The 13,441-nt window shown below is 39.2% G+C and overlaps 1 protein-coding gene across 1 annotated transcript in view; it reads left to right on the plus strand.

Annotated features, from left to right (window-relative positions):
* The window catches only part of unc-13-4A (BAI1 associated protein 3), a 115,250-nt gene that overhangs the window by 60,868 nt on the left and 40,941 nt on the right, over window positions 1-13,441 (plus strand). Inside the window, exon 10 of the mRNA XM_074112740.1 lies at window positions 5,491-5,671. Within this exon, the coding sequence (XP_073968841.1) occupies window positions 5,491-5,671 (181 nt within the window). The remainder of the gene's footprint in view (window positions 1-5,490; window positions 5,672-13,441) is intronic.

A 13,441-nucleotide genomic window follows, 5' to 3' on the forward strand; every position in this document is an offset into this window, starting at 1 on the left:
CAAAGTTAGAAAGCGATATGCGACTCTGGTGTGAGGAGATCTGTGGAATTATCCCCAGTCCTTCGGCAGCAGAACGTGTGTGAATTGGGGTACGATTTCCTCTCCCTCGTACAGACTTGTGGATGTGTTCCTCCAGCCAAGAGATTGGGCATCAGTGGTGGTAATATCTATGCAAATAATCCTGAACTATACACTAAACACTATCTCACACGCGAGATTTGTCCCGTCTCTCTCCCGGAGATTTGCCTGTTTTCACTGGCAATCCCTGAGACTTCTCGAAACTAAGGGACCTTTATAATCGGATTGCTTTTTAAGAAGGATTTCTGTCTATTTTATTATCTAGTTATCTATCGCTCGGTAAATCGGTAGTACTCGACAAAATTAAAAGCGGAAGAAATACGTCTAAATCTTTCTCTGCCGGATGTCGTATAATTTCATTACATAATGACGTTGTGAAAAGAGAAAAGCTGAGTCAGTTTAGAAGCCAGATAGCAGCTCCTAAATCTGCCGCAAAAAAAAAAAAATTCAGAGTGTCTGGATCTTCCATGATTCCAGGTAAATTAACTGGAGTATACGTCACTCACACGACTTCCTCATCTCGGTTCGAGCTGATATATTTTCTTTAAACTCGGAGTGTTTAAGGTACGAGGTGTAGCTATTAAATAACGCGACTGATGCTGCTACAGAATAACTATGCATGCGCCAAATCCTAACGACCTCCAACTGTGCAGCGTAAAGCCTTCTCTTTCGATTGCCGGCGTCTCACATGTTTGTAGAGAAATCTGTGTCTGACCGGGAATCGTCGTTTGTGTAAGAGTTGTTAGTTTCGTTTTGCCGAAAACATGATACTACACATGTAGTAGAGCAACGAATTGTCGTGAAATTTCACATCAAAACTTGGGTAAAACCGCTACTGAAACTTATCTTTTATTAAAAGAAGTTTATGGCGATGAATGTTTATCACAGTGCGCAAGTTTTTTGAGTGGTTCAAGCGTTTCCAAGATGGCCGAGAAGACGTCGGAGATCGGGTCGCCCTTTCACGTCCAAAACGGATTAAAATATTGATTATAATTAAGCAACAATACTACAGTGAGGAACTTGCTTAACTCCGTGAAAGAGGTAAGGAAAAAACGATTCGATCTGTAGAAGAACAAGTCACGGAGTTCTCCATCAAGACAACGCGCCGGCTGAGACACTGCATTGTCTGTCAAGACGTTTCTAGCCAAGTACAACACCCCAGTTTTAGGCCATCCGCCTTATTCGCCTGACCTGGCCGCCCCATGTGACTTTTATCTGTTCCCCCAAAGTCAAATCTGCATTAAAAGGAACACGATTTTTCGGTCCGTAGAAGTTGTGAAAGAAAAAGCGGCACGCGTCATGCAGAGGAGCTCACAGAAAAAGACTTCCAGCACTGTTTCGAACAATGGTAAATTCGCATAGAGCGTTGTAGGGATAGGGGAGGGGGTGTACATTGAAGGTGATAATAACTAAATATGTATAAATTTAAAATGAAATGTTTTACAGCAATAGTCTCGTTATTTAATAGCCACACCTCGTACTGTTTAGTTCAAATACTATTGGGTGCAGCTGTGGGCAGAGACTCGAAACATTCTAATGCTCAGTACATGCAGCCCCTCACCTTAACTCAGTGATCACCCACTCGAGCGAAGCTGTGAATAATCGTAAGATACCTTTATCCTATAATTTGGTTTACCTGGAAACCTAAACAAAGCTATCATTCCAGGGCGACCGGTCGACACACGCTAAATCTGGGTATTAAATAAACTAATTAATTTAAAATAAATACTCGCCCAGGACTTCTTTAAATGGAAGTCAAACAGATCGGAATTAATTAGTTTAGCTGAGATAACATGATAATAAGTTTAGAGCCGGCGGAGCCCACACTGTTAGGAAACTAACCTGCTACTCTGTACACTTCGTCTTAATTCCGCTGGTGAGTGGGAAAAGTACTTCGATCGTGTTCAACTTCCGAATGGAATATTGATCGAAAATATCCTCTAAGCACAATTTAAGCAATTGAACTTTCTAAAGACTTGGAATTTTTACTTAAAAAAACAAAACATAATCGCATTTCCGGTTGACTGATATTCATTTAACCACTCAGAATTTTGGTATTAGATATTTCATACTTGTACATCTTTATTTATTCAAAAATTTATCAGTAATACAAATGGAGATATTGCAGTTCAAAATTTATATTTCTCTGCTACACTAATAATCATGGTAAACTTGTAAATATTATTGTCTATTTTTTTTAGTACAAAATGCTTGATATTCGATTAAGATAATTATTTCAATTGCATCTTTTGATTGATTGATTTGAAATTGACTAAGGCTGCTCCGCAAACGGGAGCAGCAACCGCCAAATAGACCAGAATGGAGGGCTAAGGAGATGTCAGCCAGTGTTGTTATTCTATCTTGTTTCACTAAACACTAACTGGAAGAAACACTTGAGAATAAAAGAAAAATCTATGAATCAGCAACTGGATTTGAACCCAGGACCTCCCGCTTGAGAGTCTAGTACGCTAATAACTGAGCTATTCCGTTCCCCTGTATTTAGCGTTTATTATTATGATTCATACAACTACAGTACACTTACCAGTACACTTTTTCACTCTAGACACTTTATTTTAGATCGCTAGGCCAAAAGTTGCCTCAATTGTCGAGAGGGATTTTCTGAGGAAAGATGGATGATTGCGATGATATGCGAAAAGAGAGTGGAATTTGCGATTATGACGTGTTCGATTAGGTGATTAATGAAGTGAATCTGTAGAACGGAATGGATTATCATGTTGGTTTTATATAAAAAATATCGGAGGTGGTGGACGTTGGAATGCTTGGATGAACCCCAATAACTTGGAGTCCGTAAGTCCAAATTGGTTTCATGAGTAGGCTGGTAGAGCTTTCTCCAGCATTCGGTTGGGTGGGTAATCACTTAGTTATGCCTTCTATATATGTAGGTCTGTGTAGAGTCCCAAACACTTCATTGCATATCGCGAGGTAGTAATGCCCCGTTCAATAGAACTGGAGAACAGATGATGGCACAGTCTCAAAGACTTTTCCAGTAAGAAAAAGATCGTGTGTCAGTTTTTTGCTTCAGACACCCCTTCCCGGTTTTTTTTTTTTTTCAATTTTAAGGCGCGCCTACAGTGTTTTACGTTATAACAACACTATCCAATGCTAACTGTAAGAAACACTAGTGAATAAAAAAATCTTAGAATCAGCAACTTAATTTGAACCCGCGACCATCTGCATGAGAGTCAAGTACGCTAATAACTGAGCAATTCCATTCCCTTGTATTTAGCGTTTATTTATGATTCATATATTACTAAAAATAAATTCTGTAGCGATCAATAAGAATGTACGCTTTGAAATTCGGAGTTTCTGCCACAGCTGTGATTGGCTGGATGGGATTAACTATCCCAGAAATTTAAGTTCATTCAATTTTGGTAAACATTTATGTCGAAACTTTTCATTTTAGTTAGCCAAATGTAACTTTATGTGGTTAGACAGCGGAACTAGTGTGTGGTGGCGCCCAGGCAAAGGAAGTTCTGGGGGAATCCAGTAGTTGTTCCCTACCCTTTCCAGGGTCTATGATCTGGATCGTTTATCTGGCCGCGGAGGAATGTAAATAAAGTTAGAAGGCTAGCTGGTATTTATCGATTCAGAGGAAGGCAGAGTGGAGGAAGAAGAGGGAAGGGGTTGGTTGGTTCACTCACAATTTCATTACATGCCGGGGTGTACAAGTGTGAGTGTTGAGGATGCCTTCAGAACTGGGATCTTCAGACCGCTGAAAGGGGGCTAGTGAATTTAACCCACTTCTCCCAGCTATAATCTCAGTTTAACACTCTATAAATCTAATGTTCAACCGCTCACTTTCTTCTACTTCCTTTCAGAATACTATTTCCGCCTTTTTTTTCTTGACCTTCAAAACGGCAAATTTTACCAACGTTTCAGATTCACCGTATCGCATTTTATCCTCTGTGAAGACGCAAGTTAAGTTACCGTAAGCCGGAAAAGTTGTATCTCGCATAAATCCATAACTTCATGGACAGTCTACCATAATTTAGCGAACAAAAGTTTCTGGATCGGGGAAAAGCAGAAAGACCTTGGTCTTACCAACATTCTGAAGCCGTTATTAGCGATATGGCGCTTTTCTACACCATCTTGTCAAACCTAACCAAATGGCGGTTATCCTCAACATCTTCAGCCAGATTAATCTTTTGTAATAACTTTGACCTCCACTTCCGTATTGGTGTCAGTATCGAAAAATGTTGATAACAATATTGATAAGTAGGGTCACCTTACTTAGGGCCTTGGCTAGATAGATTGTGTAGATAGTGTTAGAAGGGTAGATTTCTTGTTACCTAACATCTCTCTGTTGATCTTCGTTTTGTAAAACCGTAGATCACACAGAAGTGTGTGCTCCTGACAAAACAAGCCTACTCAAGAAAGGAATCTTGCTAGGTAGAGTTCAAAGTCTTAGGAGTTTGTATGCATATTCGCACTTAAGGAGCCATTTAGATTAGATTGTTTTAGACGGGCGGTTCCATCAAAAAAGGGGAAGGAACGCAGGCAATCCAAAATGTTCATTGTTCCCCGTCCACCTCTCATCTCGTGAGAGATACTGGGGTGTGAGGTCCAATAAATCCGGCTAAAGTTTGCCGGATAGCAGTACAATAAACTAATAAAGTAGTAACAGAACACTAGGGAGCATGGCGACTCAATCGCCCCCAGTGCACTGGAATAAACCTAGAAAGTTCTGGTAAAGTTTACCAGATGCTACAATCTCCGGTAGGGAGACATTTGACCTTCCGAAGATGAAAAATCTAGTCTTAGGGCCTTTTAGTAGGACTTGACGATCTCCATATAGACATTCTAATCCAGCCTAGAGCCGGTGGGGTGGTGAAGCTTGAGGGGATAGCGCTTCTCCTCCTGAGCGTAGAAATACCCTTACCCAATCCCTTCCAGACACCAAAAAAAAAAGGAGTGCAATGTTTTTGCCTGGAAGAACCTCCACAAACTGTTCCTGGTCAGAAGGACTTGATGCACATATTTCCTCAGAACACAAAGGCCCATCTGGAGAATTCTACAGTCATCTCTTATAGCCCCGCCCAGTTTGCTGGACTTACTCATGCTGGAACTTCCTCCCTATGATGCGTTAATACGGGAATTAGCTGCCTTGAAAAAGCTGGCATCCCTCTTCACCAGTTTAGACCAAAATGCAGCCTCATTCCTCGGGACACATCTTCTTTTCTTTCCAACCTCAAATTTCTTCCACCTTTGTCTTCGCGCCTAAAATTCTTTTTAGTCTTAGAAATTCAGGAAACCAAAGATTTGTTTTCGAATATATTTCCATGCACAAAACTTCTGTAAAACAGATTAATTAATTGTTTTTAATCATTGTAAATAATAACAAAAACAAAAATTTTAAAAACAACCTAAATTTTGGAATGATTTTTTTTCCAGGTTTTAGCGATCCCTATTGCATGCTGGGCATCCAACCGGGAGCGATGGCCTCGCCTCCACCACCGTCGCCGTGTCCAACTCCTCGGGCGACCGCCTCGAGAGCACTGTCCGAAGGTGGTCTAGATACTGGTGAGCCTAAAGGTGAACACGGACACCATGATAAACTTAGGAAACATCACAGGTTTGTGATCTACTTCCATTGTTTTCCCTATTATTCTACCTGTTTCCGGTGAGCAGGATAAATTTAGGTAATGGTGTGACCACGTGATGATCAGGTTATTAAGGTTATTAAAGTCTGGTATTATCCTCTCGATACAAGTTACAATGGTGTCGCGAGGTACCATTTTAAATTAATTAAATAAACCCATATAATTATTAACATTGTTTACCTTGTTAGTTGTAAGTAGAATAGAATATATACAATTCATAGTAGAATATAATATATTATATAGTAGAATATAATATAAAATGAACTTTGTATGAGGTCTTTCGAGTGGTTAATCTGCCACTGCTATGGGAAATTAATTTTTAAATCTGAGCTATCATTTCCGGTGAGAATATCCGCTCTAACTAGCAGCGCTACCTATCAGTATTTCATAAAAGTTTTATGTATAAAATTGCTTGTAAAATGGAGTCATAGAAATGCTTTGTTTAAAAAAAAAATCTGAGTAATTTGAAAGTTGAATTCTTTGTAGACGTTTTGGAGATACATGGAGAAGATGTGTTTGATGATAGGTGAAGAATGCTGTACTGATCGTGACCGGGGGGGTAGGGACTAGGGATATGGCCAACAAAAGGGGGTTCGCTGAGCCGATGTGTAGCCCCGAGGTAGGAATGTGCGGTTGCAAGGGACGCGCGCGTGCCGTCTATACAAACCTGGAATTTAATAATGTTGTTCTGGGGGGCTAGAGCTAGCTGACTCTCTTCCTGCGTGGGGGGGGGATGCCGTCGCCCCAGAATATATGTTTCCCCCCAGCCCTTTAAATATGAACAGGCTTGTTGGCACAAATATCACAACATTGATGCTCTCTCCACTGCGTTGCTTTCAACCCTTGGGCCTTGTGTATTCAATTTGGTGGTTGGTTGGTGGCTGTTGGCGAAGAAGTCGCTTTAGACGCCCCCATATTTGCCAACACATTAGCTATTCCCCCTCTCCCGCCGAGTCTCATGACGCAAATCAGCCATGTAGTTTTATTGCTTTTCTCGTTCCCCTCGTATGAGGGAGTATTGCAATCGTAATAGATTCATGTTCTCACCAAGTATTTAGAAGATCCTTAGAATACGCAAGAGTACGTCTTGTGTCTGTCCAGTCAGGAAGTGTGTTTCCGGTGTAACTCAAAAGCGAGGGCCGTTGTCACTAGGCTTATGAAAGGACAAGCTCCTATTACCGTTAGGCATGGAGGAGCGTATCAAGAGTTATACGAGGAGCTAGAGGCCGATCCTATTCTGGGTCTGTTTTCGGATTTTATGATTCCCAAATATAACTTCAACAAGCCTTTCAAAGTCTGTATTTGAGACCGGGAGGCTTGGAGACGTGGAACCCCCAGTTGTAGGAGACTCGATGTGGTACACGGATGGCTCCCCAAGATGGAGGAGGGCGTAGGAGCGGTAGTGTACGGGGCGAAGCCGAAATGTAGCTTTTCGGTTAGCCTAGGAAAATTAGGCTACAGTTTTTCAGGCTGAGCTAGCTGCAATTAGGTCCTGTGCTACCGAGATTAAGGGGCGAGGAATTATTAATTCTAAGGTCGTAATTTTCTCGGATAGGCTGCTCTACGAGCTATTAGTTCCTACCAGTTCCAACTCAAGGCTGGTTTGAGACTGTCTGGGTGCCCTGAAGGAAATTAGTGACCAAAATAAGGTCTTTCTGGTTTTGGGTACCTGGTCATTCAGGATATATGAGAAACGAAGTGGCAGATTTATTGGCCCGGGAAGGCTCTGCGGGACACTTCGTTGGCCCGGAGCCCTGTTTTGAAGTTTCGAAGTGTGTTAAGACTGCGGCCATAATTTTGTGACAGAGACAGGCGAAGAAGTTCGCCGAGGCTGACTGCAGAATTAATCCGTCAAGGCCGCGTGGGGCTATAAGGATAATTGTAGGCTTATTAACTGGCCACTGCAGGCTCAGAAAACACATGCATCGCATGGGCCTGGCAGATGACAGCCTTTGTAGGTTCTGCCAGGAAGAAGAGGAAACTGCACTGCACGTGTTGTGTCAGTGTGAGGGGCTTGTATGGCTAAGGATGTTACTTCTCGGGGAGGAAAAAACCAAGGCCTGTGAGCTTTACCCAGAAGTCACTCTCCAGAATTAAGAGTCTGATTAAACGGACGGGTCTGGTGGGTGAGCTCTAAAGTTGGGGAGCCACAATAGATCCAAGGGGCCGCCCTAATTTAATTTATTCTATTCTAATTCAAAAGCGGAAAATCATTTCTCTTCCCTCTTTTTTTGATGAACAAGTTTATCAATGAAATAAATTTAATTGAAAACAAACAATGCATGAATGTAAACAAATCATGCAATGAGTAATGCTTAAAAATTACTCCTGTTCTGTTCTGAAGGTAATTTAATTACGTAATTACTGGATTACGGGTGTTTTCTGTACGGTCAGGCCTGCAAGTATGTTATGCGACCCCTTCACGTACTACAAAATAAATGTATCAGATTGTGTCTCGGATTCTTGAACAGCACACCTGTGGACGTAATGTACGCAGAGGCTGGCGAATTACCGCTCGCTTATAGAATAGAAGTACTGTCCGATCGATATGTCTTAAAAAAATTAGCCACGAACCGGATAATTTATAATAAAATAAGCCAATTAAATACCGAAGTCCTCACTCACAAATATTGGACAAAAAAGAAAGGCCCCATTTACACAGAAAGTTTTATTAGAATCTCTACCTTTAGAGATAAGGTATATTCTAATAATAAGTTAGATGTGTACAACTTAAAATACGAACATTTATTGAGCGAATTAAGTGTTAACACTTCCTTCGACTTGATAAAGGTACCGGAAAAGATGAGAACCGCGGCCTTCGAAGATTACATTTCTTCCCATTATCCGGGCTCATATCGTTTATTTACAGATGGGTCCAAAATCAATAATAAAGTCGGAAGTGCTGTGTATGATCCGGTTCGGAACTATTTTACGATAATTAAATTAGAAGATGAGGCGTCCATCTATACAGCGAAGCTAATTGCTATTTTAACGGCTTTAAAATATATTTATTCGTTGTCGGAGAAAAAATATACCATTATTAGTGACAGCCAGAGTGCGTTGTGTAAATTATCACATATACACAACCAGTCTGCAGGAATGAATCACATTATCGCAGAGATTGTAGAAACTATTGCCATCTTTAAAGAGAAGGGAGTCTGCATTAATTTTTTGTGGGTAAGAGGTCATTGTGGTATAAAAGAGAATGAAATTGTTGATACACTTGCAAAGGAAGCCACCAATAGTGGGGAAATGGCTAATTATAAATTACCACACACCGATATCAAGGGTATAATTGCAAAAGCAGCACTACAAAAATGGCAGACAGATTACAATAATGGTGATAAAGGTAGATTCTATAAAACTATGGCAGATCAGTTACCGAGACAACCATGGTTTAAGGGAACTGTCACTAATAAATGGGTTGTTACGACAATAAGCAGGCTGAGAGCGAACCACGCGGTGTGCGGATCGTATCTACACAGGATCAACAGAAGGTCCTCTCCTCTTTGCGTAGATTGCAATGAGGAGGAAGATTTCAAACATGTAATAATGATATGTCCACGTTATGTGGTAGAAAGGAAACGAATGTTTGACGATATATACAGGTATTTAGATGCACCATTTCGCTACGAAGATATTATATTCTCCACCAACATTTATGTGCTTAAGTCGATAGCAGAGCTAGCAATGAAATATGAATGTATTTAGAAGCTATAGCCGAATCAGAATGAATGGAACAAAATGCTTAGAGAAGGATTACGTGATTTTAATTTTGGTTAAGCGAGAAGGATGGCAGGAGCACAGAGTGCTGCTCCATCCATTAGCAGTAGTTTATGTAAATAGCGGTATATAGTAGAGGGATGAATGTGTGAAGCGAATGTATTTGTAGGTAAGAATGGAGAGTGAGTGATATTCTAGTGATAAGCACCTAGACGATGCTGGCTGTATGGCGGAAGCCAATGCCAAAAAAAAAAAACAAAAAAAAAATTACGTAATCTGGAGTAAAGGAAATTCCTGTAAGCATGCTTTGCCTGTGGGTTTGGCAAGATCTAGGACACGTCTCATTCACTGATATCCTACAACTACGTCTGGTGTCATTAGCAGCCTACCGAAAGTGCCTAATGTCACTTCCCAGTAGGGTGAGCGGAAAAGATATAGGGTACGAGAGTTATGTTTGTGATGGAAGTAAAGAAATCTTCAAGGATATGAGGTCATCTCTTACGTCTGAGGCGGTGGACATCCCCCACCGCTAATACCACAGATATGACTCTAAGTGCTGTGTTGGCGGACAGACAGATTGGCAGTTACTGGTTTGGAAGGTTTGGAACTTATCTCTTAATTTGAACCGTATAGAGGAAGTGGAGGTTATGTTGTTGCAGGTTACGTAACTTCTCAAATAACAGCTACTTTGACGTCAGAGAGGCGAATTTGTTGCCTATCGGCTTACCTTCCGCACAGTTTCTTTTATTGAAAGAGAAAAAATATATATATAAATTTTTAAGGACATCCGCTTTCCTCTTTGTTGGAAGCGTAATTCTCAAGCACGGGCAGCTTTATTAATTCAGTCCTCTCTGACCTAAGAAGTCATCCTGTCCCAGTGATGGGCATCCTGTCGGTTCATGTTTTTTTAAAAATTAGGAAACCATAGGGAACCGGTTATTAAAAATGCATGAATTACTCTGATTTTAGTTTTGAATCATGCGTCATGCCTTGCAGTGTTGCAACTGTAATTAGGGAGCCGTATAAAATTGCAACCGCGCCGTAATCTGCGCGGCAATAGTGTAGACTGCAGAGGTCTTGCAGTTAGTGCGAAAGTTCAACGGATAAAAAAAAAAATGAAATATCCCTAAGTATATTTTGTAAATATAATAGAATACATAAATAATCTTTATGTAAAACTGTAATATATTATGTATCATGTTAACCGAGCAATATTAATGCCTGTATGTCTAAGATAAATAAATAAAAAAAATAAATAAAATTTTGTAAAAATTTTAGGGATATTTCTTTTTTTTGAAGTTTCGCCGTAGTTGGTAGTATTGACTCTATACTACAGCGCACGTTGGCACGTACATGTACAGGTTAGTTTTGTTTTCGACTTATTATTTATCCAGCGCTATTTATTTATTTTTGTTTTCCTTTATTTTAAGAAGATGTAGTAGGTAAGTGATTTTTTGTGTTTTCACTCTTAAAAAAACTAGAGAATACGTTCCTAAATATAGAATAGAATAGATTTTATTTTGCCTGTACATACACTGGGCCAAAAAAGTCTGTGAACACTAACCTAAATTTTATTACTTTTATTATTATCTTATTAGAAACTTCTTTTATTTTCAAATGAAATATACTATTCGATAGACAGAAACCAGAGTTTTTCATTTTATATTCAATCTTTTATTTTTGTTCAGCAGGAATATCACAATTAAATGTTTAACAAAACAACACCCCAAACGAATGCAAAAAAAGTCTGTGAACAGCTGTATAAATATGTAAAAACATTAAGATAACAAACAGAAAAACGATTGAATAAAGTTTCAAAGTTCTCTATTGTATTGTAGAAACCACTACAGTCAGTTTTGTGAATAAATAATCTAATTAGTACATATTTAACCACTAATATGGAAGTTCCCAGACCAATTCGAGAACTTATTGTGACGTTGCGAAATGAAAGAAAAAGTATTCGAGAAATAGGGAAGATAGTTCAAAAAAACCCTTCAACGGTGCATAATATAATTAAAAAGTACGGAAATGTGATTAGTAGGCCACGCAGTGGACGGCCACCAAAACTTAATTCCTTTCATAAACGGCAAATTCTGAAGTCTGTTCGGGAAGAACCCAGGACAAGCGCTCAAAAAATCAGTCAAGAATTATCAAGTGGTTATGTGTAAGCGTAACACCACAGACAATTAGAAATAAATTACATGAATACGATTATTGCGGTCGAGTCCCGAGGAAAAAACCTTTAATCAATAAAATAAATAGTAACCGCCGATTGGATTTCGCGAAAGAATATGTTTCTAAGCTTTCTAGTTTCTGGGAAACCGTAATCTTTTCAGATGAGTCGAAATTCAATGTATGTGGGTCTGATTGACGACAAAAAGTGTGGCGAAAAAGAAATGAAGCTATGAAAATGAAAAATATGAAGCCTACTTTTAAGCATGGGGGAGGCAACATTCTGGTGTGGGGTGCATGAGTGCTAAAGGAGTGGGCAAGTTAGATCTAATTAATGGTATGATGGACCAATATGTGTATGTGGATATATTAAGACGCAATTTAAAAGAAAATTCAAAAAAATTAGGGTTGGAGGGAACGTTTGTCTTCCAACAAGACAATGACCCGAAACATACCGCACTAAAAACTCGGGAATGGCTTTTAAATAATACACTCTGGCGCCTAAACACCCCTCCACAATTGCCAGACCTTAACCCAATAGAACATTTGTGGGATGAAATCAGCCGCGAAATAAATAAACGAGGAATAAGAAACCGTGAACAACTAAAAAACGCTATTTTAGAAGAGTGGGATAAAATTCCAACATTGACGACCACAAAATTATTAGGATCGATGAAAGCTCGTTTGTTGGAAGTGATTAGGAACATAGGAGGTCCTACAAGTTTTTAAAATTTATAATTCACGTACAATGTGTAACAATGATTTATTTCTGCGAAGTGTTCACAGACTTTTTTTGCATTCGTTTGGGGTGTTGTTTTGTTAAACATTTAATTGTGATATTCCTGCTGAACAAAAATAAAAGATTGAATATAAAATGAAAAACTCTGGTTTCTCTCTATCGAGTATATTTCATTTGAAAATAAAAGAAGTTTCTAATAAGATAATAATAAAAGTAATAAAATTTAGGTTAGTGTTCACAGACTTTTTTGGCCCAGTGTATGTTTTACATATTTTATATCACTTGACTTTATGGGGAAACCGTTTTCTAAAAATTTAGAATATCATCACTGCATCTTCTACACTTCTTTAACTAAAGTTATTCACTGTAACTCAAAAACGTAACTTAAGTTTTTCGTCAATATAGTTTCTACCGGAAGTAATACGTAACTGAACTTTTTGATTTTATTTTTAGATTTGCTCAAAAAAATAACAGTCCCAGTGATTTTCATTTAACTTGGCGTTCCTCACGCTCAATTAAACATATAAAAGTCTATTTATTTCTCCCCAAAATAACATTTACCGAAGAAAATCCAACCAAGGTTACTATCAAGTACCCAAAAATTCAGTGTGGGTATGTAGCTTCCATCTTTCTAAAGTGCGGTTATAGTGTTTTCAGGTTATTGTTTCAAAAATTGCATTCATCTAAACAGCTGTTTGCAAGAGAATGAACGTTCTAAGAATAAATAGAGGAATATCGTTTACTTCAAGTTATTGCTGTCGTTCCAGATATTAGATTCGTTTGGTGCGATTTCATGAAGAACATGTCGTGTGAATAGGTTTTGAAGTAGTACTGGCTATCTATGTAGTAAATGATAATTAGTGCACGTAATGGACCCTAAGTCCTCCATTTCCACCTCAGTACACGAGTTAAAACAAGTTTATCGTAAAAGTGAGGCCAGTTGAATGACCTGCACTTGTGAGTCACACAACAAAAGGCCGAGATGTTTTTGCAAGGATGCTAGTGAATGGACCATGTTCTCTAGGGAAAGTTTAAGTGGTTTTATGTGCATTGTTTCCCCCCGAGAAGCTGGAGCCTGGAGTGGGCTCTGTCAGCATATCCAGCCCCC

The sequence above is a fragment of the Rhodnius prolixus genome, unplaced genomic scaffold (assembly GCF_049639745.1).
Source record: "Rhodnius prolixus isolate KJV_2025 unplaced genomic scaffold, Rpr scaffold_1, whole genome shotgun sequence".
Lineage (NCBI taxonomy): Eukaryota > Metazoa > Arthropoda > Insecta > Hemiptera > Reduviidae > Rhodnius > Rhodnius prolixus.